General features: G+C 44.4%; 1 protein-coding gene across 4 annotated transcripts; it reads left to right on the top strand.

Moving 5' to 3' along the window:
- Positions 1 to 226: 226 nt before the first annotated feature.
- Positions 227 to 27,292, top strand: SEPTIN3 (septin 3). 4 transcript variants are annotated; one of them, XM_083400299.1, is made up of 11 exons: positions 227 to 515; positions 3,222 to 4,170; positions 13,664 to 13,855; positions 15,011 to 15,139; positions 16,674 to 16,755; positions 17,558 to 17,695; positions 18,496 to 18,613; positions 18,742 to 18,837; positions 19,372 to 19,468; positions 20,826 to 20,877; positions 21,142 to 27,292. In XM_083400299.1, the coding sequence occupies exons 2-11, from the start codon at positions 3,246 to 3,248 to the stop codon at positions 21,275 to 21,277; spliced, it is 1,965 nt and encodes a 654-aa protein (XP_083256425.1). In that variant the 5' UTR covers positions 227 to 515; positions 3,222 to 3,245; the 3' UTR covers positions 21,278 to 27,292. The 4 variants fall into 4 exon arrangements, with proteins under 4 accessions (XP_083256425.1, XP_083256424.1, XP_083256426.1 ...); XM_083400298.1 differs by having other exon boundaries at positions 234 to 515; positions 19,369 to 19,468; XM_083400300.1 differs by lacking the exons at positions 227 to 515; positions 3,222 to 4,170 and adding an exon at positions 6,013 to 6,431 and having other exon boundaries at positions 19,369 to 19,468; positions 21,142 to 25,523.
- The last annotated feature ends 54 nt before the right edge of the window (positions 27,293 to 27,346 follow it).

Genomic DNA, 27,346 nt, shown 5'->3' with positions numbered 1-27,346 from the left:
AATGCATGCCAGATCAGCTTGCTCTATATTGTCATTTCTGAAGTGTTACAGAAGATGGATGTTGCACGATGTCTGTAGTTGTTGACATGGTCATGTGCACTGAGACCTTTAGAGTCCACTCGCCCCTGCTTTTTATTTCCTAGTCAGGGCAGACGATGAGTGCTCTCATTCAGTGCTCCTGCCCACTCCTTCTGGCTTCTGTGTCCAGCTCCAAGTTCTCCCGGACTCTCTCTCCCACTTACTCTCTTGCAGAGGATGGGAAAACACCCAACCGTTCAAGAGAAGGGATAAAGAAAGAGAAGAAACTCACCCCATTCACCATGACGTCCAGGAGGTCTGGAAATGGATGTTCCTTCTGAGGACTGATGTAGTCAAAATATTTTCGTAGAATTAACTGTGATCTATGGGTTGGGGACCAGCCTGCCTTTGAACGGTTTGGATTTCTTATAAGTTCTGGTACACCAAACGGTTGTTTGCTGTGGACATTCGGCTGCTTTGCACCTACATCGTTCCAGGTAAGCTCCTGATGTGTTCTTTCAATGTAAGAATCCTCTGGGAAAACAAGAGAAAGATCAGAAAAATCAACAGCTTTTATGAAGTGATTATTCCTTGAAACAGTGCTGGTTGGCAACAGGCAATAGCTTTTAAGAGAGCTGGGAAGGGCATCCTTCCTGTACTAAATAAACATATGCTTCTTTTATCTCAGGGTCACAGGGGCTTTGTGGGTGTTTGAACACTACAACACCCGGTCAACCTTGTTCACCTACCAGAGGGGAAGGTGGGTTGTGAGTGCACACACCACAATAATCCTTGCCTTATACAATTCAGTTTTACCTTTCCCAGAATATTGCCTGTCTCCAGCTGCAGACTTTTTATATACAAATTGGAGCAAGTGGATGGATAATAATGTTAATTTTCATATATTATATCTCGTAGCAAGGATTGCAAACATCTTTCTATATCTTAGCAGGTTGTGAAATTATTTAAACAATAACAATATTCTGGAAAGGTGGAGAAATTTATCTTTGTGTGTCCTGGGCGGGGAATATTTCGGGGGCTGAAGGCATTGCGCTCATGGAAAATTTGAGTGGGGGAGCTAATTCCAGTAGTGGGCAGGGTCAGACCCACGACCAGCATCAGACCCACACACATTCACACACCCTTAACACACCCACACACCATTACACACAAACATCTCTATTTCCCATGGAAACAATGGCATATATTTTATTCTTAGTAACAGCAGTTAAGTTTTGCTTTCTATTTTTATAGACTTTAAATACTAATAAAAAGCTTGCTAAACATGGCTTTTTAAAAAACATCTGGTTGTGCAAAAGGCAAAAAAATGTCAGTAATTCTAGCGCTTATTATATGTCTTAATAGCTTTTTCCAAAATGTCACAAAGCAACTTATGAAATATTAAGAATGTAAATAATGTAAGTGCCCATCTGAACTGCAAAACCCTACATTACAGCTATTCAATGCCTCAAACTTGGCACACTGAAAATTGCTTACAGGGAATCGCAAAATGAATGGAAACTTTGTTTGTTTATATATATTGTTTTTAAAAAATGTATATGACTTCTCATATTATAATATATCAGAGTGGTGTAAAGAAAACAAAAGATAAACATAAAATATACACCATGTGTTGCATCCAACTGAATTCTACGCAGAGTAGATCCACTGAAATTAATGGACATAAGTTAGCCATGCTCATTAATTTCAATGGGTCTACTCTGGGCAGGACAAGCATTGAACACTGTGCCAAAACTAATACTGTTCAAATGACAGTTCAACACTACAAGTTGATCAGCAGACAATAATTCATTAGGAAAAGCTCACACAAGTAAAGAAGGATGGTATTACACATGCACCTGAAAGAGAGGATCGTTGGGGCATGCCTTGTCTCTAAGGGTATAAAATTGCACATTAAATGGATTTAACTCTGAAAGCCTCACTACTGGAGGACACAGGGTGCGTAGGGAATGGTCTCAATGCCACTAGGAGGTCCTCTTCTATGAAATGTGGTGGCTGGGCAAGAGTCTAAGGAGAGAGGTGGTCTCTCAGGTAGAATAATAGAATAATAGAATTGTAGAGTTAGAAAGGACCCCAGTGGTCATCTAGTCCAACCCCCTGCAATGCATATGCCAGTCTGGATCACACCCACCCACCCCTCCATTCATGCCATTCATAATAGTGTGCCCGGACGCTGAGGTCCAGTGCCGACGGCCTTCTGGCAGTTCCCTCGCTGCGCGAAGCCAACTTACAGGAAACCAGGCAGAGGGCCTTCTCGGTAGTGGCACCCGCCCTGTGGAATGCCCTCCCATCAGATGTCAAAGAGAAAAACAACTACCAGACTTTTAGAAGACATCTGAACGCAGCCCTGTTTAGGGAAGCCTTTTAATGTTTAATAGACTATTGTATTTTAATATTCTGTTGGAAGCTGCCCAGATGGGTGGGGTATAAATACATTATTATTATTATTATTATTATTATTATTATTATTATTATTATTATTCTAATTTGGCTCTCACTCCCAGGAAAGTAATGAAGATTCTGTCAAAGGCTTCATAGAAATTTTCAGATTTTTAACTTTTTAAATAACTGGCTTTGCAGTATATCGAGAAAATGTGGGATTTCTTCCTCTGCATCACACACCATACAGTTAAAGCACATGACCTGCGCCAAATAATCCTGGGAGCTGTAGTTTGTTAAACTTGATGGGAATTGGAAAAAATGCCGAGAGCCAGTGTGGGTGCAATAGTTAGAATGTCACACTAGGACCTGGGAGACCAAGGATTCAAATCCCCACATGTCCATGAAGCTCCCTGGGTAATCTTAAGCCAGCCACAGCCTCTCAGCCTAACCTACCGCACAAGGTTGTTGTGAAGATTAAATGAGGAGGCAGAGAACCATGTATACCACCTTGAGCCCCTTGGAGAAAGAGGTGAATATTAATGCAATAAAAAAATAAATTGCAGCTCTGTGAGGTGTAAATTATAGTTCCCAGAATTCTGGGGTGGGGGGTGGGTATACTTCAAATGTATCATGGGTATACAATCCTCATCTCTCAAATCACATTGGCCGGGTAAAGTATTGAGTATTTTGTTGCCAGGACAGAGCTGCTGGATCGAGTTGCTTTTTTATTTTTATTTTACAGAGCTGCTGCTGCTGCTGAGTGCTTTGCATCAACCCTTCCTTTGGTTTTGTTATTTTAGGAAACACGGAAGCAGCAAGAGCCCATGATGGACAAGGACTTTGCTCCTTCCCCACACAGGACCCGAAGATGCATTCCAACCTTAGGAGTCTCATCCAATCCCAGCCGCATCCCAGGACACACGACTCGCTCCCTTGGAACTGGGGGGCTTGCGGCTCTCAGCCCCATCTTGAAAAAGGAAGCCTGCCTCAACTCCTTCAGGCAGGAACCCACCAAACAGCTCCCTTTGGCAAAAGGCAGAGGGATTCCTAAACCTCAATCGAGGCTTGGGCCCCCAAAGCCGCCTCGTTGCCCTGATGGGCTCCTCTCCTCATGCTCAGCTCCTACCACCTCCCAGTCTCTTCAGTGGACAGCAGCCAATGGTTTGGAAGCACGTAAACTAAGCTCTCTCTCATTTACTCTTCAGAGGAGCACCAATGCCCCTCCAGCTGGCCGGCAACTCCTCTCACATGCTATGGCAGCAAAGAGGGGGTTCCAGAAGGTTCCCTTCCAAAAGGAAGCATCGGGAACGAGAGAGGAGTTGCCTTCACCAAGCCATCTGCCATTGCCCGGATTACAAACCTTGCCCCAAAGGGTAGCTGAGAATTCAGCTGATATGCAAACCACTCTTTGCCTGGAAGGCGGAAATCATACCTCAGATGCAGGCATGCCAGGTTCCCAGAGACGTTTGGCCCCTGCTAGCCCACCACCATCTCCTCCCCCTCAGCCACTTCCCAAAACCACAGAAGATCCCACAAATTCACCCCTGAAAGAAACGGTTCAGGAGGACTTTGCTTCTAACGACAGATATGGCATCCCAAAAGGCATTGATGAGCCCCAAGGCTTAGCTGAATCCGGAAAGATGTTACTTCCCTTCCCTCAGGAGTGTCTTGAGGAGCGTGCTCTGAACGGCAACTGCTTCATGGAAGATTCCACGATGTCTCCTGTGACAAATACAACTGGGTTTGAATGTAAGTCCAAAAGTGGTCTTGTCTTGTGTTTGCTGTGTGTATGCAGCGTGAGGGGTTCTCTCTTCTCGACTGCTGAGGGGCAAGATGCAGAGATTTAACAGGGTATAATGTGTCATGAGATAATATTCTGATTCTACGTTGTTTCATCAGCTTGTGTCAGAGTCTTTGCTAAGCATAAAACCAGTCAATGCCAGTTCATGCAAATTACTATTATTTTCCCATATGATTCCCCTGTTCAAGCAAGAGAAACCCCAGTGGAAGTGAATATACAAAGGTGCTTTATACTGACATTGATCCATGTAGGCCAGTTCCATCTGCTGCAGCTGTCAGTCACTCTTCAGACATCCTTCCAGCCCTGCTAGCTGTCAGGCCTAATGGTATAATGGTGTAGGAACCAGGCAGGTAGGGGGAGCAACAGTTCTGGGCCTTTTTTCAGACCCAGAGTGATGATGTCGTTTGCCAGCGTTTCACTTGCTCTGGCAAATGAATGAGGTAATAACAAAGCTTTCAAGTGCCATCTGCCTCAACTGCAATAAAACATGTCTCTCTCGTATCAGTCTTTACAGCCGCAGCAAGTGCTTTAACTCTCCAACAGTTTGACTTTACCCCTGATGGCTCACTCTTCCATTGTTTCTTGAAACAGGCAGATGGCAACACACAAGTGACATCACTGTTGGTTACAGATTAGCACAGTAGGAAGCTCAGGAATGAAAAGAATAATCCAGTAGATGCTTCCTTCCTTTGTTGGGGTTTTGACTGTTTCATGCTGGCAGTTTAAATCACAACATTTCTTCTCCTTTTTTACAAGATTGCTTGCATTTCTATTGCAAAGCTAGAGGTTGCATTAAAGGGGATGCCATGATGAGCTCCTGCTCTTCAGAATTTACCATGACATCCCTGGTCTGTACTGGTGGTCTGGAGGCAAATAGGCAGTCCAGCAAGGATAAGCAACCTACCAGCAATTCAAAATGCATTCACACTGAAGTGCCAGGCCAGTGTGATCAGTGTCCCCACACATCAGAAATTGTGTACCTACTGGCTTCTAGCTTCCACCAAGACCACACATCAAAATCCATTGTCTGCATCCAAGTCCTATGACACCATTTCCTGGACATTTGCTTGAGCACTTTTTCAAAGGGCATCCATTTCCCACATTTTCCCACTTTTGTGTAGGAAACATTGTGCGACTTGTGCATCGCTGCGTGTGAAGATTGCACGAGTGTGTATTTATATTTCCCTGTGTGGTCATGGCTTCCCATGCAGCAAAATCCAGTTATGAGAACCACTTATATGTGGGTTATGCATTTTATCTTAGGTGGAAGTGTTTTTCCATGCATTGCCTTCTGCAGACCTGCTTCCCAGCTCCCCAACATCTCCAAGGCATTTGTGCTTTGCCGTGACAAATGCACAGAGACACACACAGATGTAGGTGCCTAAAGGCACCGGGAGAGACATCCTGTGTGTGCACTATGCACACTGACACAAAGACAGATTCTCCTTGCCTGGGCTGACATGCAAACCGTTTCTGGCAGACGCTCTGTGCCTGCACATAATGGGTTACTGCTTCTCACCATTTCTAAAAATGCATGCTGATGACCGTTTTAAATGGGGTCCAAGTCATAGCCGCATGAATGCTTGCTAGCAAGAGACCCAAATATAAGACTGAAATGCCTAGATGCAGGCACACACTTTCCTCATTTCTTTGGCAAACGCTGCTGCCTGATGAAAGAGTTAACAATCCCTTTTCATGAAGTAGCTTCTTGTCTCTAGAGATGCTCAGCAGACAGTGGCATATGAAAGCTGCCTGGGAACAGGGGAGGAGAAAGGAGAGCGGAGAGGCAAGGAAGAAAGAGTATATATGTGCGGCGGGGAGGGGACAGTTTTCTGGCTTCAGCTAACCCATTTATCACAGCACCTCCCTTCAGGAGCCAGCACACATTTCCATGCCCACCAATCCAGTCAAGGTCTCCCAGATGCTTGGATGATCCAGCCCTTGATCCTGGGAAGAGAGGGAGGCAGAGTCTGGGGGAGATTTTGCAGGGATGTTTAATATTCAGGTCACGTGAACATGGCAGTGGCGGCATCAGCATCTCTGGTTATCTGAAATATCCATTGGAGAAGGAAAAAGGAGAGAGAAAGAGAGAGAGACATAGGGAGAAGAAAGAAAGAAACGCAATCAGACTCTCAGAGGCAGCTTTTAGGCAGAGGGAAGTGAAGAGAAGGATCATATTCCAGAGACAAAGAAAGATTCATGTTCAAAGGTAGGTGGTCCATGAGGATGCTTGCATGCTCTTATGGGTCTGGCGGGGCTCAGAGATGCAGGAGGGATGCTGAGATCCGGCATGCTCTCTCGGCTCCGCAAGACATTTGGCGTTTGGCATGGAGACTGGAACAGGCACTGCTAATCTTGCAAGGGAGGATTGTGGAAAGGGAAAGCAGCATTTCCTGCTCATCTTCTTCCATCTGGTGTCAAGGGGGAAGCAGGCAGGGCAGCTGCGATGGTGCATCAGAGACACTGGGGCTTTTGTGAAGGCGCACATTAATTCCCAGCTGGCTCAGAGGCGTGAGCTGCCTTGCAGCTGGCTTGGCTGTTGCTGACCGCAGGCGATTCTTCCCTTTCAGTGGCATGGATATGTGTCATATTGGAAACCTTGCTCAGGCATTGTGGAGTGGACCACGGGTGGGGTGATGGCAGGGAACTAGAGCTGGGTGGAGAGGCCGTTGTCTGTGGGCCTTGATGGGAGTCCTGTGGGATAACGGGTGGGGAGAGAAAGTGTCAGGGCTGGGAAAGGAAAGCAATGCTTGGTGAAAGGGGAAGAAGGGGTGTGGTGATGTGGGGGCTGGGTAGCAGGCACAAAAGGGCTGTAAATTAAAAGGGGGAGCGGGGTAGAGTGGGAGGCTTGAATGAATGAATCAATGAATGAATGAATGGATGCAGTGCTAACACAGTCCTGTGTTAATAGCAGGAGCTGTCATACAAGGGAATATGCCCAATATCAAATAGCTGCAGCTATTGTGGCTGTGTGCACACCACACATTTAAAGCACCCCAGCCCAATGCTCATGGGAACTGTAGTTTGTTAAAGGTGCTGGGAATTGTAGCCCTGTGAGGGGTAAACTATAAGATTCTTTGGGGTGGGGAAAATGTGCTTCAAATATTCTTTGAGTGTATGGTGTGTGCACAGACAGCCACAGTTGTAGGTGGAACAGTTCTAGTCATCTGGAAAAAGAGTGCAAATGTTTGAACTACACAGTCTTATGTGGTTGGAGCAAATGCCACCCTGCCAGTGGAGCCATTTCATGGGGACCTGGGCAGTTGTCTTATTCAGAGTCAGACCATTGGTCTATCTAGCTAAGAAATGTTTACCTTGGCTGGTAGTGGCTCTTCAAGGTCTTGGGTAGGGGCCTTCTCATTGCCTACCTCACTGGACTCCATGGGCCTTGATTTGGAGTAAGATATTTATAGGGTTACCTGAATTAATCTTTTTTAAAAGGGTATTGGATTCACATCCTCATGGAAGTAGCATCCTTTGTGAAGATGCATGAACCTTGCTTCGGAATATTCACAATCAGCGTCCATGTATCTTCACAAAGAGTGATTCCCTTCAGAAACATTCTCTGCTTTCTCAAGAGCAGCTTTTTATTATGTTCCAAGGTTGGGACTTAGGACTCATCCACAATTCCGCTCACCTTATTGCTTTCCCCTGGGAAAGCTCACTGAATCAGAGCACACATCAACTGGGCTTTTCTGAATTGATGTTCGCCTTGATTTAGCATTGAAAATTGGGTTTCCAAGGAGAAAGCAGTGGGGCGAAGGCAAAACCTGCTTTCTGGGCATGGGATGAGCAGAAGTGTGGAAGATCCCTTGGTGCTGAAAAACAGCTCTGCTAGTCAGAGCTTGGTGAGTCTGCACAGCTTTGTGGAGTTGTGACCTACTTGAGAATGGATTGTCTGAAAGCTACCTTCCCCGACCTGGTTTTCTCTAGATGTTTTGGACTACAACTCCCCTCAGCCCCAGACAAGATGGCCGATGGCCAGGAATTATGGGTAGGCCAACAACACCTGAAAGGGCACTTTGGCCTATCCTAAGGCCTACGTTGGTTGTTGTTTTTAATAAGATGGATGTGTGTTGGAACAAAGGTCCTCTCCTTGGTGTTCTGGAAACAGCACCTGTATCTTCTCTTTGTTTTCTTATGACAGAGCTAACTAGAAAGCCACATGCAAACTATTGCAATAAGAATAGTACAGCTCTCAGGGGAGGTATGCTCAGTGCGTTCCTTTTGAGGTCCTATGTGTGGGCGCTTTCACAAGCTGCAGTGAAAATGGAGCCAGATCCCCACTGAAGGGCAGGCAGCAGAACTGGAGGTGTGTTCCATCATAGCTGGTTATTATTTTGCTCCATAGAGTTACTGAGACAAAGGCAAGGAAGGCGAGGGGTGGAAGAAGAGCCTTCCATAGCTAGACTGTAGAAAATAATTACACCAGGGGTTATTGCTTTAAAATAAAGTTACTAATTATCATCTGGCCCTAAGCCAGCAAAAGGGCTGCTGCAAATTCTGGAGATGTGATTAAATGTGTTGACCAGAGGGAATATATTCAAATATATTCAAATTCAACTAGCCCAATTATCAACTAACCCAACCCTTGGGCAGCAAATTTCATCAGGGTTGAAAAATGTTTTGCAAAGGAGAACAATCCTATTTTTGATACGATCCTTAATATTTTTGGTGCCTGAGGTGGAAAATCCAAACAGTGTCTTGAAGATGGCAAAAATATAAAAGCCTGCTGAATAAATGATAATTTGCTACCCCAAGTCTGGTGCTTGAAGCAGGCCACTTTGGCCTGTTTAATGGTAGCCCTTCCTCATTTTAAGCTGTAATTCTGGCAAGACAAAATGTGTACCTTTATAAAATGTACAGATCACCCAATCATGTCGGATTATCAGTTTGGAGTCCTTGTCTCGGGGCCTTCTGGGGTTTTGCTCAGAACTTCCATACGGGGGTGGAGCAGAGAGGAGGGAAAACTCCAATTTTGGCTCCTTTCTACTGCCCATAATTTACCAAGACAAACAGACAGAAGGAAATCCTCTCTGACTCCCTCAGACTCTGCTGTTGTTGCTATGCTGGTGCTATGGAAGGAGGGGACACGTAACTGAAATTCTCATTTGCACAGCAAGCTGTTGAGGCAACAGCAAGATTGGGGCAACTACCGCTGGTTTGGGGAACGGCAAGGTAGAGTAGTGTGGTGTAGTGGTAAAAATGTTGGACTATTGCTGGGGTGACCCAGGTTTAAATCCTCTTTCCTCGGTAAAGCTGTTCCTAATTCATCTCGAGCCAAGGTGTGAACACCTTTCCATAGGGCAAGACATCTGGGCCTCATCAACACACCCCTGGTATGTGCAAAAACAGAAATGAATTGAAGCTGCACAGCTAGGGGGCAAAGAGCTGTGAAATGCACCCAAAACCCAACAACTTCACTGTCTGAAGGTGGTGATGCGGACACCTCTTTAAAGGCATTTGCAACAATTAAGGGACCAGCAAGCACCTATTGTAGGCTCAGCAGCCACCAGTTACCAGCACCAAGTAGAAAACACTGTACCAGATTCCAGAGAATGTAGAGGAAGTTTTTTTTTCAAAGGAGGGCAAGTTCACTGCAGCAGGGAGATCCTTGGCCAGGCTTTGCCTGAAAGAAAGAGGAAATCTTGGCAGAGGTAGAATAGATTGGAATTCTAGGCAGCTATTCAGAATAAGAACAGTTCCAGTCTAAAGGGCTGTGTGGTTACCCAAGGGATGCTTGAGAACAAAGAGCTGCGTGGTCTACCAGGAACTGGCATGTGGAAGGAAGAGGATCTGGGCCTCAGGGATGCTAAAAAATAGTGCTGATCAAGACCACTTTGGGGTGTGCATCTCAGCTTGTGGGCCTGTGTGTTTTCATCCCACAATGCTTTGCAACAGGTGAGCCACAATTAGTGCCTGTTGACATGTATTATTATGTGTGCATATTATGAACACGTGTTAAGGCAATCCTAAATAGAAGAAACTGCAGTTCTTAGGATTGGGCTGTTGAGAATGCAGCACAAAATGGTTTAAAACAAAAAGGAAGGAAGAAAAAGCAGCAAGAGCTTCTCATGTTTTGTCAAATTGCTGGAGGTTTTCATAGCCAGCAGCAGCTTCAAGAAAGCTCTAAAAAGACAACAGGCACCTCAGGGGATATCCCATCAGTACAAAAATCACAAACCGATTGTGAAATGTGAAATGAGAAACTTCCAGTGAAGGAGAGCTCACTTTGGCTCTCACATCCTTGATCCGGAGCTTGCTGATTCTTGGAGAAAAACCTGGGTCACAAGTCATCTATGAAAGCCCAGCTGCAAATTCAGTGGAAATGGCATTTAGAAGTGGTGGCTGCTGGGATAAAGGAAATAATTGGGGTATATCTTCTTCTTGACACTGAATGTCAGATAAATGAAGGTTGAATGATGTGTTGGATCTATCAAAAGAACTCTGAATTATCACCATGAAAAATCAGTGATCATGAATGAGTGCAATCCCATTACTGCCATGGATTCATTGCAAGGCCATGGGCGGTAGCGGTAGTCATGATGCTGTTATGCTTTCAGGTGATAAGTGCTTTGCACATATTATACTGTAATCCTAACATTAACCCTATAAAATCGGCCAGTATTGTTGTCCTCAAACTTCAGATGAAGTTCCAGGTTTGGTGTCTTCTTCTTGGTCTCCTCCCACATCAGAATAAACCTCACTGACCTTGCCTGGCAGTGGCAGGAATGCTATGAGGAGTGGCAGGTGGTTTGGGACCACCATGTAAATTTCCCAAAATGCCTCATGGTTACACCACACCAGGTGCATTGTGGGAAATGGAAAGAGCAGGTGGCTGCCAGACTCAGCTGCCTGTCAGGTGTGTGTGCGCAGGCAGAGAGCACAACAGGAATCTACATAGTGCTGGGCTGTGCCAGGACCCTGGCAGCAGCATGAGGATGCCACGTGCTTCACTGAGGCTGTGTTTTGTTTAAGACCACCTAGCAAGTTCATGGCAAAGATGAGATTTGTAGCACAGTCTCTTAGGCACATGAAATATACTTAGAGTCGCAAAGTGATTTCATGCTCTTTACTCAGCTCATAGTGGTGAGGAGGAAGAATGAAAGTCCCCTCAAAGTATCTGCTTATATACATTATTTACACAATGGGCTGCATGTGATTGGCTAATTCCGGAATTCTCCTGTAGGCCAATCAGGTTGTGGATTCACTTCTATCTGCAGCATGATTGGGTGCTTCCTGCCGACCAATCATACTGCTGCATTGTTCTAGGACCAATCAGACTGCTGCATTCTGAATCCTATTGTTCTAGGACCAATCAGACTGCTGCATTTTGGATCCTATTGTTCTAGGACCAATCAGAATGCTGCAGTTTGGATCCTATTCAACTCAGTACATAACAGCACAACACCGTGCTGAGGTGTTTCTAAAGGGCTTTCTCACTCCAAGAACTTGGCACCAATACAAAGCTCTAGAGGCTGCTGGCTGTTTGACACAACTGGGCATTGCTGTTGGTACAGGGTGTTCTATGAGTGGGTAGGACCAGTTTCTTAAAGAGTGTGACAGTCTCTGTGCTGGAAAGATCCTAAAGCACTTAATTCTCATTTCGGGTGAAAAGATGTCAGTCTTCATCAATCCCTTAAAAAGAGATTTTTATTTTTAGTGGCGAAAACTCTAGCAAAATGGGCCCTTTGTGTTCTGGGAGAAAGAGTTATTAGATACAAACTAGGGACTGGATTGAATGGGGATGTTTATCCCTTGGATCCTTACCATTGTCAAAGCAAAGTAGTACCTTTTGTCTAGTTTTCCTAAGGAGTGCGTGGATATTCTGCTGTTTTGATGAGAATTGCTGAAAGGTAATCGGCTGTGGTTTATTAAAACCTTTGAATTTCAGCTGCTTTGTGGGAGTGGGGGGAGGGACCAGGGACCTGATTCTGCAAGGCCCTGTGTTAGTATTTTAAGGATTTTCTGTTTTCAGCCTGTTGCTATCCGCAACATTTAGTAGGGGATGCTGTGGACTGCAAATCAACACTATCAATCAGTAAATAAGGAACTGTTGTTACCATGATGTGATGGTATTTCCCACTTGTCGGATCTCATGCAGGGTACTGTATCCTGCAGGCTTGGCATTAGAGTTTGGTGGGCCCTTGGCATGGTGCTGCCACCAGGCTCCGTGCCAGGTGCCACTGCTACACTGCCAACGTAGGTTCCACTTCCCACCACAATATGTCACTGCCATGGCCATGCTTCACGGGGCAGACAGCTCTTTCATGCATCAAATGGCTCATGCAATGACAAGAAGATAATAACAGAAGCACATCTGCAAAAGCACAAATGGATAGAGAAAAGGGCCTTTGAGGAGGAGCTGTCTCGATTTGTTCTTCCCTTTCCCAACGGAAATGGAAGAGACCCGGCATTTTTCTATGAAATAAACTGTTGTTGTTTTTTCTATATTTTTTATTAAATTTTCTGTTTTACATTTTAGAATATTCATTTAAAATATCAGTGACTTCCCCCCCTTCTCTTTCCATGGTTCATTTTGCATAACATAAATCCCTGCATATTTTATATAAACTAAACCATTCAGTATTCCATGATTAAAAGTAAAGGTACCCCTGCCCGTACGGGCCAGTCTTGACAGACTCTAGGGTTGTGCGCTCATCTCACTCAAGAGGCCGGGAGCCAGCGCTGTCCGCAGACATTTCCGGGTCACGTGGCCAGCGTGACATCGCTGCTCTGGCGAGCCAGCGCAGCACACGGAACGCCATTTACCTTCCCGCTGGTAAGCGGTCCCTATTTATCTACTTGCACCCGGGGGTGCTTTCGAACTGCTAGGTTGGCAGGCGCTGGGACCGAACGACGGGAGCGCACCCCGCCGCGGGGATTCAAACCGCCGACCATGTGATCGGCAAGTCCTAGGTGCTAAGGTTTTACCCACAGCGCCACCTGCGTCCCTATTCCATGATTACATCCATCAAAACTTATTTACACTGTTGAATTTATCTTAATGCTGCCCACGTTTTCAAATATACACAATTTTCCTCTATATTCAATAAATATTTTCCAATCTTCTTTAAATGTATATTCTTCTTGTTCTCTTATTCTATATATGTTAAGTCTGCAAGCTGCGCATATTCCATCAGCTTAAGTTGCCATTCTTCTTCAGTTGGGACTTTGCTCATTTTCCATTTTGGGGCTAACGAAACACAAGCTGCAGTAGTGGCATACATAAATAACCTTTTTTGATGCCTGGGAATTTCCATCTGAATTATCCCCCAACAAAAAGACTCTGGGTTTTTTTTTGGAAAAGTACTTTAAAACATTTTTTTTCCAGTTCATTATGAATTATTTCCCAATGCTCTTTTACCCTTTCACAGGTCTATCACATATGACCTCATTGCATCAGTATATGTACTGTTTATTTCCTCTCTCCACTTGCAGGGCCAGTAGATACCAAGCCTGAAGCAGCCATGTCTGAGCTGGTGCCAGAGCCGCGGCCAAAACCAGTTGTGCCAATGAAACCCGTTGGTATCAATTCCAATCTGCTGGGCTACATTGGGATCGACACCATCATAGAGCAGATGCGCAAGAAGACCATGAAAACTGGATTTGACTTCAACATCATGGTTGTCGGTAGGAAGGAATCCAAGGATCTTGTGAAGGGAGGCTTTGCTATGAAGCCAGGGGGCTAAACTGGGCAGCTAGTAAATCAGCTTGATTGCTCTTGTGTGTCTGTTTTTAAAAAGTTAATAGCCAGTGTGGTGGGGAGGACAACTGGACAGGGCTTGTGGTGTAGAAGGGTATGTCTGAGTGTGTCTAGAAACTAGTCTCCTGTTGATATTCGTTGCTCCACCCACTTTTGCTTCTGGCCCCGCCTACCACTGGCATGTGGCCTTAGAAGGTCGCCCAGAAGCTAATGAACCTTCAGGTTGAAAAAGATTCCCCGTCCCCAGTACAGAGGAAGGGTTATAAAACCCTTTCCCCTCACCATGGTTCAAATTGCAATCTGACTCCACAGCATTCAGTGCAGGCAACTCCCAATTTACATGAGGGTTACGTTCCAAAGTCCACCACAATCACTCCAAACTTTTCTCAAACTCCAAAGCTCCACAGGCTTCATCAGTCGGTGCAAGGGGTCTTGGGATTGTACTTACAAAGTTTCATAGGATTGCTTGGTGATGTTTTGTGCCTTTGTGCCCTTTCTGGACTCTTTCAGGGCCATTTTTGCCATTTTCAAAGACTTCCAGATTTGGCCTGATGCGTGTGAGCGTGGTGGCGCATCAACTGGACATATGTAAATTGGGAGTTGCCTTTAGCAGGAAAGCTTCCATTAACCTCAATAGAGTGGTACCTTGGTTTCCAAACATAATCCATTCCGGGACACTGTTTGGGTTTTGAAACGTTCGAAAACCGAGGCTTACTTCTGGGTTTTTGGTGTTTGAGTTCTGAAACGTTTGTCAACATTCAAAAACTGAGGTACCACTGTACTACCACTGTTTAACAACATGAGCCATGACCTGAGACAAATATGGCCTGTGCACAATCTGCATGCCTGCCTTGCCACATCTACCAGCACAAGAGCATCTCAAGGAAAACTTTCATTTCATTGGGAATGACTGCTTGTGCTCCCCATTGTCTGCTGATAGCCAAGCCGGGAAGCCATCGTCCTGATGAGCTCTTACTTTTACACCAGCCAGTGCCTTCTCAGCTCCCAGCAGCCGGGCCTTAAATGGTTCTGCTGACTGGCTTGAAAAGGCTGTGGCAAATCCTGTATGCTTCTTTTAACAGGCCAGAGTGGACTGGGCAAATCCACACTTGTGAACACCCTCTTCAAATCCCAAGTCAGTCGCAAGTCTTCGGGCTGGAGCCGTGAGGAGAAGATCCCTAAGACAGTGGAAATCAAGGCCATTGGGCATGGTAAAATTGCCTAACGTTTACATCAAAGAGAGTTTTCAGGAGAGGGAAAGTAGACCTGGGGTGCTCCAGGAAGTAAAGCCCAGGCTGGCAGAGGCCCAGGAGACCTCCATATGTTGCAAAGGACTTGTCTGAATGGCACCTGAAGGATCAGTCTGGTCCAGTGCACAGTCCAGTGTGCCATCCCTGCCTGTACCATCTCCAGGAATCTCTGTGGTGATGGCCTGGCATGCATAGCCCAAAACTGCATGGCCAAGTCATAGATTTTAACTGGCTGTTCAACCGTTCAATGTTGGCCGTGTAGTGACTGCATTGGGAATGCTGTCCCTGCATGGATGACTGGGAATGGCAGAGGCAGAGAATGCATATTGCCCTCATGTGATGAAGCCCTTTCAGTTGCTGTCTGAATTGGTCCAGAGTTGCTACAGTGACAGTGTCCATACGGTGACAGAATATGTGGACGCTCACTCGGACTAGCTTGAGGTTCAGTTAGAGTGTCCATGCGTTTTACAGAGGACAGGCTTAGAAGTGCTTTCAAAAGACAGTCAACTCTTTGGAAGTTTATACTATTTGAAGAGATGTCTGGTCCAAGTCCAGTTTAAGGATGAAAGCTATAGGAAGAAAGAGCAGGCTGCCTTGGAGTTCTCCAGCAGTAGTGAGCACTTGGGAAGCAGACTGAGCAGGCACATAGGTCTCCTGGTTAGAGTCCCCCCCCCCCATGATGAGATGCAGTGTATTGTGTTTCTTTCTAAATTTTGCATCTGTACATTTGTTGTTGTTTAGTTGTTCAGTCGTGTCCGACTCTTCGTGACCCCATGGACCAGAGCACGCCAGGCACTCCTGTCTTCCACTAAATTAGCATATGCCAATTGCATGGAAAACGGTATCCTCTTTTAGTAATAGGCCACCCTGGAATCAATAGGCCACCCCAGGATCAGTGTGTCTAACCTCTTGGTCTTGAGGACATGTCCTTCTGGACAAAGACATGCCCCAAATTAAAGATCCACTTATAGGGCTTATCCACACTTACCTTTTGCCCTGGTCTCTCCAGGCACAGGTCTGTGCTTTAAAGCTCTGTCCCTTTTTTGGCCCTGGAGCCTTCCATGCAAAACCCGCTCCTTATAGCTGAAGGACAACAAATAGCAATTTGGGTTTTCCAAAAAAAGAGTTCTCAGAGATGCAGCTTCAAACATGGACCATGACTACAAAGAGCAGTGGAAAGGAAAGTGTGGATAAGCCCAGGCTGGAGAGGTGCCATACAGCAACAGGCCTCTGTTTGCATCCAAATTTATAGGGTTTACCCCCCCCCCTGTCGTCTATGGGGGATTGTTGCAAAGGGTCCAAGCTCTGTTGTGCTCCCCTTCCGCCATCAAGCCAGATCTTGTAATGTCCTAGACAAGGAGCTTTATTTCTACAAGGGCCACATGGATCTATATGTTCAAAAAGAGCCTCAGTACCATGTAAAGGCCTTTATGCTATCATCTCTATAAAAAGTGTTCAGTTTTGGAGGGAGATAACTGTAACATTTCTCCCCCAGTTATTGAAGAAGGTGGTGTCAAAATGAAGCTCACGGTTATTGACACCCCTGGATTTGGTGACCAGATCAACAATGAAAACTGGTGAGTGTTTTGTTCCTTCGCTGATTCTCAGCCTCCTCCCTACTTTCTTTCTCCTGCGTGACTTAGCATAACTAGATGAAGGAAGCAGGACTTAAGATGGGTAGATTTATTTATTTTTTGCTCTGAGGCAGACTCCTGTCCAGTGTTATTAGTGCCCAAGACCCCAAGATAATCTGCACCATAGGGATGGTTGTGGTTGTTTAGACATTTAGTCGCGTCCGACTCTTCGTGACCCCATGGACCAGAGCACGCCAGGCACTCCTGTCTTCTTCTGCCTCCCGCAGTTTAGTCAAACAGATGGTAGTGTTACAATATTTACCAGTCAAGTGCCCGCTGCGGTGCTTAATACACAAGGATAAAAATAAGCCTCAAAAACAGACCTTGGGACATATTTAGGGATTATATTGCTCAGCAATTCCCCTAGGTGACATTAGGACCCACTAGTGGGGCTGCAGAAACCCTCATTGTTGCCAAAGTGGAGAGGAGTAGGGAAAGCATGGATCTTCCAAAACCAAGTTTATATTGAAGGATCCTCTTCAAGGCTTGGATTCACTGGCGGCGGAAGGGGGATGTGGGGGGTGCGGTCCGCCCCAGGTATCACCCCTGAGGGGGGTGACATTGCCGCCCCGCCCTCCTGGGATTCTCGCTGTGGGTGGCACCCCTCTGGGACGGTTGCTGCTTGCTGCGGTGCCCCCATGGGACACTGACCGCCCCACCCTGCTTGGACTACTGACATTGCAATCTAGTTTGCTTGAATATGAGATAAAGGTATGTCTACCTTTTTTCTCCCTGACCCTCCTAGCTGGGAGCCCATTGAGAAATATATTAATGAGCAGTATGAGAAGTTCCTGAAGGAGGAGGTCAATATTGCAAGAAAGAAACGGATCCCAGACACGAGAGTCCACTGTTGCCTCTACTTTATCTCCCCCACAGGTCACTCGTATGTATCTCATCCGTTCTGGTGCATGCTAATAAGACTGGGAGGGAAAGGGAGTGGGAGGGCCCTGGGGTGCTAAGTGAACAAAACAGGGATCTCCACAAACTACCTGGCACCATGCGCAGGGTGTACAAGTCTCCCCTGACAAGCCACACAGCAGACCAAGGTAATGATGGGGTAGCCATTGGGCTGCATAGTCCTAATAGTAACTGGTATCTCTTCCACTTTTGTGCCATAATGAGAGTGTGCTGTGTCGGACATCCCTCTAACATTATTGATGAAAATGGAGTTCCAGAAAAGAACATTTCAGCCATTGCTTGTCTATTCCTGCCCATGTTCATAATTGGCAGGAAGCTCCCATGAACCTATATTCTTAGGTTCACACATGCATTGTTATGGTTTTGCCAGTTGTTAGGAAGCTGCTACCAGTCATGGTTTTTCAACAAGTGTCTACTTGGCAATATTCACATCATCTTGTGTAATGCTCACATGAGATTCTGTACAGCAGGATGCCTTTCCACCTTGCTTCATTTCCCCCCGTATTGAAGTCTCCCACTTACCTCTTTATCTTTCCACTGAATGTATCCAGTGGGTTTTTAATGCTATGCCTATGGAGGAAATTAAGAAGTAGCGATCCAGAGCTATAGATGAGAAAGACTCTAGTTCATTTCCCCCTTTCTAACCTAGAAACAGAATAAAAACGGGAAGGGGTTTAATTTTGTGTATGCTAGAAGCAAGACAATATGCTCTTCTTTGTTAAAGATAGTGGTGGTTTCTTAATAGTCTTTTTTCCTGGACTGTAGCTTAAGACCTTTGGATATGGAATTCATGAAGCACTTGAGCAAAGTAGTCAACATCATCCCAGTTATCGCCAAGGCAGACACCATGACTCTGGAGGAGAAGATTGAGTTCAAACAGAGGGTAAGTATCCTGGGAAACATCCAGTAAAAAACACAAACACACAGTCCTTTAAGTGTTGTGCCATGAAAACTCTCTCTCTCTTGCATAGCTTTGAATTTTATTTTATTTTATTTTATTTTTCTGCCCAGGTCCGCAAGGAACTGGAAATCAATGGCATCGAATTTTACCCCCAAAAAGAGTTTGACGAGGACCTTGAAGATAAGACAGAGAATGACAAAATCAGGGTAGGATGCTTATGATTGTGGAGTAGATTTTCTTGTTGGAGATGCTGGGGTAACTTGAGTCCAGTGTTTTCTTCTTGGTCCTCACCATGCTTGATGTGAGTTGGATGTAGTAAAAGTTGGCTGTAAACGTTACAGCCACTATGGAAGCATAAGAAATGGATTCTTCCAACCTTATAACTGTATACATTTGTATTTTGTAGTTCCTGAGGTGAGAATTAAGCGCTTTTGAGGGCTTAATTAAGAGTTAATGTGGGGTTCCTGGCCTCACAAATGTTTATTTCCAATGTTTCCTATAAGTTTACATGGTACTTCCTTCTGAGTAAACATGCTTTAAATTTCATTGTAAAGTCTAAAGAATTGGAGTGCTGAAAAGAGTATAGCAGGAAGGGCCAGCAGGCATGTCTGCTAGGCATGGGAGTTGGACAGAATCAAGTATGTAGCAAGCTGGGGAAGAAACACAAGAAAGAAAAAGAAGCAATTGTCCATACATGTCACGCAGAGAAGCAAAGTCATTTCACTATATATTTTCAGCAGGAAAGTATGCCATTTGCCGTGGTGGGCAGCGACAAGGAATATCAAGTGAACGGGAAAAGGGTCCTGGGGAGGAAGACACCCTGGGGAGTCATCGAAGGTAAGCTGGCGCTGATCCTACAGTTTCTGGCAGTTGCATTTTTAGATTGCCAATAGGTTGTAGAAGCTAAAATGGCAAGGTCAACATTCCCGGCAGGAAGCCTCAGTATGGTGCAGCGCATGTTTCTGGTAGAGATGTCTTGCTTTGTTGCCATTTCTGCTCCCTGGAATTATCAGCCACCATTTCTTTCTCCTTCTACAGAAGCTGTTTGCCAGTAATGATCTGAATGAATAAACAATGGATATGTTTATCAGAGTTGCCTATAATGGCCCAGTTTGCACATAACACAAAACCAAACCACGGCTTAGTGCACTCTTCCCTCAGTCCTCCTACCGGGGCTTATACATGGTTTGCCTTTGCATTATGTCCAAACCTGAGCTCCTGGCTTGTCTCCCTCTGAAAAACCATGAGCAGTAAATCAGGAACAAACCTTGGCTACAGCTTGTGGTTTGTCTGGATCAAAACCAACCATGAGCCCAGGTTTGGAAGGCAAAGGTAAACAGTAAGCCAAAGCATGGCTTAGGATTGGGTAGTGTTGTGACAGCAGGACTGGAGGTCCCAGCAGCTATAATCTTCATTGCAAGAACCCACCTGCTTGTTTGTTTGCACTAAGCCATTGCTTGGCTTAGCATTAACTGAGTTAGCACACAAAATGAATGGGCCACAAATACTTTCAAGGCTGGGCTAAACATTTAAACTAATCTGGTAATGCATAAAGGTACCTAGAAAGATTGTAGACATTTCTACAATTCTTATTTGAGATTGTCAAAGAAAGGCTTTATAGGTGTCCTACTGGATATGATTTAGACAGCCTGCCTTCAGGCCAGCAGTGATGGGACTCAGCTATACAGCTGCAAATAAAACATTTTAAATGTGTTGTAAACTGCAATATACAAATGTGACACTAGATGGCAACAGTGAGCCATGCCAAATTCAATGTATTTTTCAAAACATTTTTAAAAAGCATTTTCACAGCGTTTTTTTATATGTGTGTAGATTCCACCATAGGGGCTGGTATAAGCAGGTGTGGAGTACTGGAAAAGTATAATGAAATTGCTGTGACTTGTTTCACCTAATTCACTAGTTTGCTTAGACCAGGCATAGGCAAACTCGGCCCTCCAGATGTTTTGAGACTACAACTCCCATCATCCCTAGCTAACAGGACCAGTGGTCAGGGATGATGGGAACTGTAGTCCCAAAACATCTGGAGGGCTGAGTTTGCCCATGCCTGGCTTAGACCAAATGGGAGAGTGCTGCTTCAGGTAGAAGCTGGCCTTGGTGGCTTTCTCTGAGTTCTGTAATACTGTACCAGAACCACTGTTCAAGGCATGATTAATGTATTTCCTTTTATTTACAGTGGAAAATCTCAGTCACTGTGAATTTGCTCTACTTCGAGACTTTCTCATTAGGTGAGTCCATTGGTTGTTAAAAGGTGCTGCTTATTGAATCGAAAACGACTTTCTGATGAGATCTAAATTGGAATAGCAATGTGACGTGTTTATGCTAGAATGGATGATGGTGCTGCAGCTCCAAGAAAACCTTTTTTTTTTTTTAAGCACTTTAAAGCCATTTAAATTGGGACCTAAGGGCAACAATGAGTGCTCCTATACTTGCATAATAGACTCCCCTGTATTTTCCCCCTGTATTCTCTGTCTTTTTCTCCTACTCCGTAGGACCCATCTTCAAGATCTAAAAGAAGTAACGCACAACATCCACTATGAGACTTACAGGGCTAAACGACTGAATGACAATGGGGGGCTCCCCCCAGTGACCGTAGAAACAGAAGAAAACCATGAAAGCAACCTGTGAAGGACCCATCAAGTTACCTGCCATCTCCGAATTATAACCACTACTACCACCCCATCCCTTGATTTGAATTCAGGCCTCTCTTTGAAGCATGTGGAATATCCTTTGTGTGTGCATACTGGGGAAGAACCCCAACTTCACCCAAATGTCCCCATCTATTATTATTATTATTAATTATTATTATTATTTGAATTTTGTATTTTGCACAGCAGACTCTAGTCTTCCGTTGTATTCCAAGATTCAATTGTGCATCCTGATTGCGGGGAAAGTTGAAGGAATTCTGGAAGTGGTGCAATCTCTGGGGGTCACGAGAAAGACCTCCAAGGGAGATAATGAGATCAATGCGAGGATGTTGTATGCACTGTGGTGGAAACAGAGAGCCATATTTTGGATGCGAGTTTCACAGGTCTGGAAGAGACTGGGTTGCTCTGCAGCTGTGATAGATGGTTTGTGTCGTAGGCTCAGTTCTCAGCATGGAAGCAGGAAAAATGGACTCAGGCTAGATCTCGCTACACAGTTATGTGAATTAAGGTGCAGTGAAATAAACGGGAGGGAATCTTTTGCCAAGTAAATGTGTTTCAATGTGCCAGTGTAAGAAAAAAGACAAAAAGACAGGATTTTGGCCATTTTGGTCCATACCAATGGGAGGCAAAGTTGTTGAGTGAAAAGCAAGAGTGGAGTTTTGATTTGGGAGTATTAGTTTTCTTGGTGTAGGAGGGGGGGAGCATTAATAGTGAGGAACTGCTTTCAAACTGCGCTTTAAACATTTTTGTTGAAGTTCAAGGCCGCCCTTGTCACCATTGCATATCTGATATCTTGATTCTGACTGGCTCTCAGATTTGTCAGATCTGCTCTTTTACCAGAAACATTACTGTAATAATCCCCTTTGGATTGTTGCAGCAGCTGAAAACACCAAGAATGCAACATGTTCCAATTGTGCCTTTCCACTCTCTGACCTACTGATGAGAAGACAGCTTTCTGCAAAGCAGAGAGCCCCTTATGCTGGGAGGATTCCCCTCCCCAAAAAGATGTCTCCCTATCCATTGCACACTGAGAGGTCAAACAGCATGAAGAGGCTACTTGGGCAAAACACACTTGTCCTTGATCCCATAGCCTGGCATTCTTAACCTGACTTTGCTCTCTATAGGCTTTCCTTGGGTGGTCTAGGAATCAGCTTGATTGCAGGTATGCTGCCAATTATATATCTTTACATGTGTAATTTGGTAGCACCATCCAAATTCTGAGAATCATAGCCTTTGTTTTTGAAACAAGAGCAGGTGCCTAGGTTTCACGATGATGGAGGGGGAAAATTTGTTAAGATGCATCTGCAGAAGGCTGAGAAAGCAGAAGTGGCTTGTGTGGTACTTCTGGTGGTCAGGAGGACTTACATTGACCTGTGCAGGCCCCAGACTGCCCCTGCTCCATCCTGTTTTTGTTATTTTGTACTGTCTCTCAAAGTGCCAGAAGTACTATATCTCAAAGTGCCGGAAATACCTAACTCCTTTTCAGATGTTAATTCATAAACCTGTGTTCAAATTCAAAGGATCTTTCTGCCCAATATAATTTAGTAAAACAAAACAAAACACCGTGCCTCATATTTCTCCCAATTGGAACCAAGCCAGCTAACAATAGCAGAAGACACAATGCAGAATGGGGACATAGGAAGCCATTGGTCCACCTAGTTCAGTACTGGCTTCTTGACTGCAGCTCACCAAGGTTTCAGACAAGACTCTGAGCTATAGCCCGTCCTCACTGTAGATTATGACACAGAAATGTAAATGGAACAAACTCTGTCACCAGCTCTATGTAATCCACAGCTTGGTAGTCACAGTTCTAACAGGAAACTCGCCTAAAAATCATATTTTTTTACAGTATTTCCTAAATCCTAAAGATTCAGGCACTGGAGGTGTTTCATTCAGCGTTCTATAGAATCACAGCGAGAGCTCCAGGCCACTGCATATTTTTCTTGGTTTTACAAATGGATGATATGCCATCTGGAATAGACCATTGTCAAATATCCTGAACCAGTAGGAAGAGAAACATGGAGAGAGGTACTCTGCAAGCTATTATACCTAAGCTTTAGAAAGTTGAGTGGCAAGCCCCAATGTAACCACCAAAACCTGGTCAAGCAGGGAAATGAGGGGCGTGTGTGATTTTGTTGCTGCTGCAAGGGATGTTGCTTTTTGGAAATTTGGAGAGGACAGCATAAATAAGGTCCTATAACTTCTTTGAGCCTTATCACCTGTTTCTGATGGTGTTGAAATCCAGCCTATGAAAGAGCAGGGATGGTAAATGCTCCAAAGCCCTTCCAAATAGATTTTCTGCCACAAGGACCCAGATCCTGTGGCTGACATGCTGTACCTCAAGGCCCACAGACCAGGTAGAACATCCTTTTGGAGCCTTGCAACATCAGAGGTGGGCACTTATAGCAATATACATTTAAAACAACAATTGATTAAAGAAGAAACATTTGACCATTTAGCATTATTATTCTGTCTATTAGCCCAGCTTATTGGTCCCTTGCTATTTAATCATTCTCCATTACTCAAAACATAAAACATATAGTAACCATGCTACTTGCACATTCATTTCAATAGACATAGGTGCTTATTAGCAGAGAATATTTTACTGAAATCCACTCAAACATGAGGATAGCAACTGCTGTCTAAGTTGATGCAATGGTGATATAAGATGATAATGTAAAAACTTTACTGTATGAGCCAAAAGACCCTGGTCTCACTCAGGCCAGTTTCAAAGTTAACTAATTACTGTATTTTACAACATTGCCACAGCACCAGAACCTTAGGACTTAGGGACAAATGATCTCATTCTTCAATACGGGCAGAATATCTGTCTGTCTTCAGTGCAGGCCCAGTCAATGAAATCCAGGTTTGCCTGAAGTTGAGGCAGGCCTTCCAATTTATTTCTGTGCATAAAATCTTCCTTTATCTAGCTTAGTCACTGAGAGGCCAGTGAGACTAGCAGGTTATAAATATGCCTAACCCTTGCATAGCTGAAGTCAAAGATGAAATGAGCTTACTGGTTTTAGCCTAGACCAGAGAGGATTTTTGGAAACCTTTTGTGGTTTTCTGTAGCACAGCAATAATAATTGCATGGCATTTTTGATGAACAGAGGTAAAATCACTGGAGTCCTCTATGGTTTTATGCCAGGGCAGGGGTGTTTTGGAAGATTGTCTGATAAAGGTTGTTGCAGCGTTGTGGTAGTTAGAACTGTAAGTTTTTTTAAAAAAACAACAACAAATATTAGATGCTGCAATATAACAGAACCATGTGAGACTAAGTTGGGTAGTGGAATAACAGACAAAGACTCGGGGGAGAATTGATCTGCATGTGAGGGGTTGTATCCAGTGTTTTTTCCTTTAAAAAAATGTTTAGGGGTACTCTCATTTTGCTACTCATATTGAAATACCACCCCTCAATGAGGCCAAACTTAGATTCACAAAATATTTAGGGGTATGTGTACCCCTGCGTACCCCCAGAAAGAAAGAAAAAGCACTGGTTGTATCAGAGATTTATGACCGCATTATGCCAGTGGTTAGGCTTCTGTATCTGTGTGGAGGCCTCTTCAATATCATGTTGGTCTGTCAACATACATCAGAATCACCAGACATGGCATGGCATCTCTGGTAGTGTTGCTTTTGTCCGTCTACAGTATATCAGCTCTGTTTACCTTTGTTGGTCTCTGGGCAGAGGAAGCCTAGCGATCCTGCTGCCCTTTAACCTGCCTCAGCCTGACCTTGCCTATTGTGTGAGGAAAGCCCCAGCCATGGTGCTTGAATCCAGGCATATCAGCTGTTCTCTGCTCACATGCAAGCGGATGGTTGCATCCAATTCCACCTGACCTTCCTTTTATCTCACTTGTAATCAGACCACAATGCTGCTTATTTGTGAATCCTGTTTCTGTCAAGTTTTTCCTCTACACTTCTGGTGGCAAACTTGTCTAGGCAAGCATCAGCAGCATTTTCTACATTTTTCATTGTTGAACTATACTCATCATGTCCATCTCAGCAAGCCACAGCCCATTAATGGTACATCAAGGCCATCTCACAGCCAGCAGGTTCTTTCCAGCCTTGCATTTGATCTACACCTAGGACTGGTGCACATGGTACAGCTACTACCTGGGAACCACCAAAATGTTGCTTTAAGTGAAATGGAAAGTTAGTTTTTCAGGGTTTCTCCAGAGGCAAAATGGAACATCTAGAATGTATGTGGCACTGTATGTATAAATGAAATGGATGGGTTGCTTCCTACAGACTCACAATCTAAGGGGGGGGGGGCTCATCCAGACTTGCACTTGCCCCATGCTTAGAAAGCCCAGGCATGACCAGTTTTCCACTTGTCCCATGCTTCCTAGCCATGGGCCTGAGTGGTTTTGCCCTTGCCAAACTGCTTTCCCCTGGAAAATCTGCCCTTTAGCAACAAAGCAGAGTCAACGTGAGTCTGAAGAAAACCTGATTGATGTTTATTCTGATTCAGTGGTAAGGATCACGTTTTCCCAGGTGAAAGCAGCAGGGCAAGGACAATTCTGGATGAGTCCAGGGAGAGATAGAGAGATGGAGAGAGGGGAGGGGGAAGGGAAAGGGTCATTTATGTCCAGTGAGTCACTGTATGGATTGGTATATTTCCCCATGCTGCTACACAGCTTTTTCTCTCCCCCCCCCCCCCCGCTTTTGAGCCTTTTGCATTGTGGGGGAAACTGACCAATCCGTGTGGTGAAAGCTGTCACAAAGGGCAATTTAAAGCAGGTCCATCTCCATGTGGCAGCTGTAACATGTGCACTGCTTGTAGTCAAGACTGCTGGAAGCCATGAATGTTTATCCATTTAAGCTATTTTTATTTCAAGCATAGTGGTAAAACTTCCAGAGTAGTAGCTTCATCCTAAATCTACATCTTAAGGCATTGATGCTACTGTCTAATGAAGGTTTGGTGCACTTGACTACCCAGTCAAAGGGAAATTATTTTCACTCAAAATTTAGCTGCTGTGACTATAGGGCTATATTTTACTTTGTACATGGGACCAATAGGTGTGAGGAATGCAGATTTGTTTTCCTTGGCGGAGGAACTGTGGTCTGAGAACTGCAAATCCAAGTTTTAATGGTTTTAATTTCTGTTGAACAACTTCTGCCTGCATCAATCTAAACGGTAAAATATTGTTCGTCACTTTGCTGCATAGCAAGATTAACGTTACAGTTTCACCCTCAGGCTGAGCTGAGCAGGTCCATTTATTTTAAGAAAATTTCCATTTATATTACAGCAAATCTAAATTTACATGTTATAGTAAATGCTGTCCATAAAAGGAAAAAGCAGAGATATGCGCACACTGATTGTCAATATGGATCTTTGCTTTTCTAGCTGAGAATACCTACGGTGTTCATAGCCTTTTGCTGCAGCCAGTGGTATTTACTAATATGAAATTATCTTTTGCTCCATTCCAATCTACCCAGATCAAATGCCACCCAAGACACACAAACTCCCTAAATAGCACTCTGCTGACTATGACTACAGTACTACTACTGCTACTGTTATAAATGTAATAAGAAAGCAAATGCCCCATAGTAATATTTTGGCTTCCCTCTTTTTGAGGTTCTTTAATGTTACACGTGGATCTGGACAACAAGGCCATAAAAGAGACACAGGTGCAGAGAAAAAGATATCAGTGGAATCCTACTGTAGTCATTGTGCATACTGAGATGTACCTAAAGTATTTTGGAAATCTAGATCCTCTTGCAAGCAAGTTCATGGATAATTGTAGATTACACTAAGATTCTTTTCTTCTTCTTCTTCTGGCAGAGAAACTAATACAAGCATGGTAAATGAACGTAGCCTAGATTCTCCTGGTGCCTCTAGCTTATGGAAGTATCATAATGAAGTCCTCTTGTCATCTGTCCAGTCCTGGTTGAGATAAATGACAAAAAGACACATACCAGTGATGTAAATGTTGCTAGACTTAACTTTCTGTGTTCTATTGTCGGATTAAAGAAAACGTTCTTTGAACAACTGGTTTATTTGCTTAGTTTTCCTTACACACACACACACAATCACTCCATTTGG

This window comes from Podarcis tiliguerta (genome assembly GCF_965153285.1).
Source record: "Podarcis tiliguerta genome assembly, chromosome: 10".
NCBI classification, from domain to species: Eukaryota; Metazoa; Chordata; class Lepidosauria; order Squamata; family Lacertidae; genus Podarcis; species Podarcis tiliguerta.
Note: the sequence above shows the minus strand (reverse complement) of the source record. Positions and strands in the feature narration are given on the sequence as shown.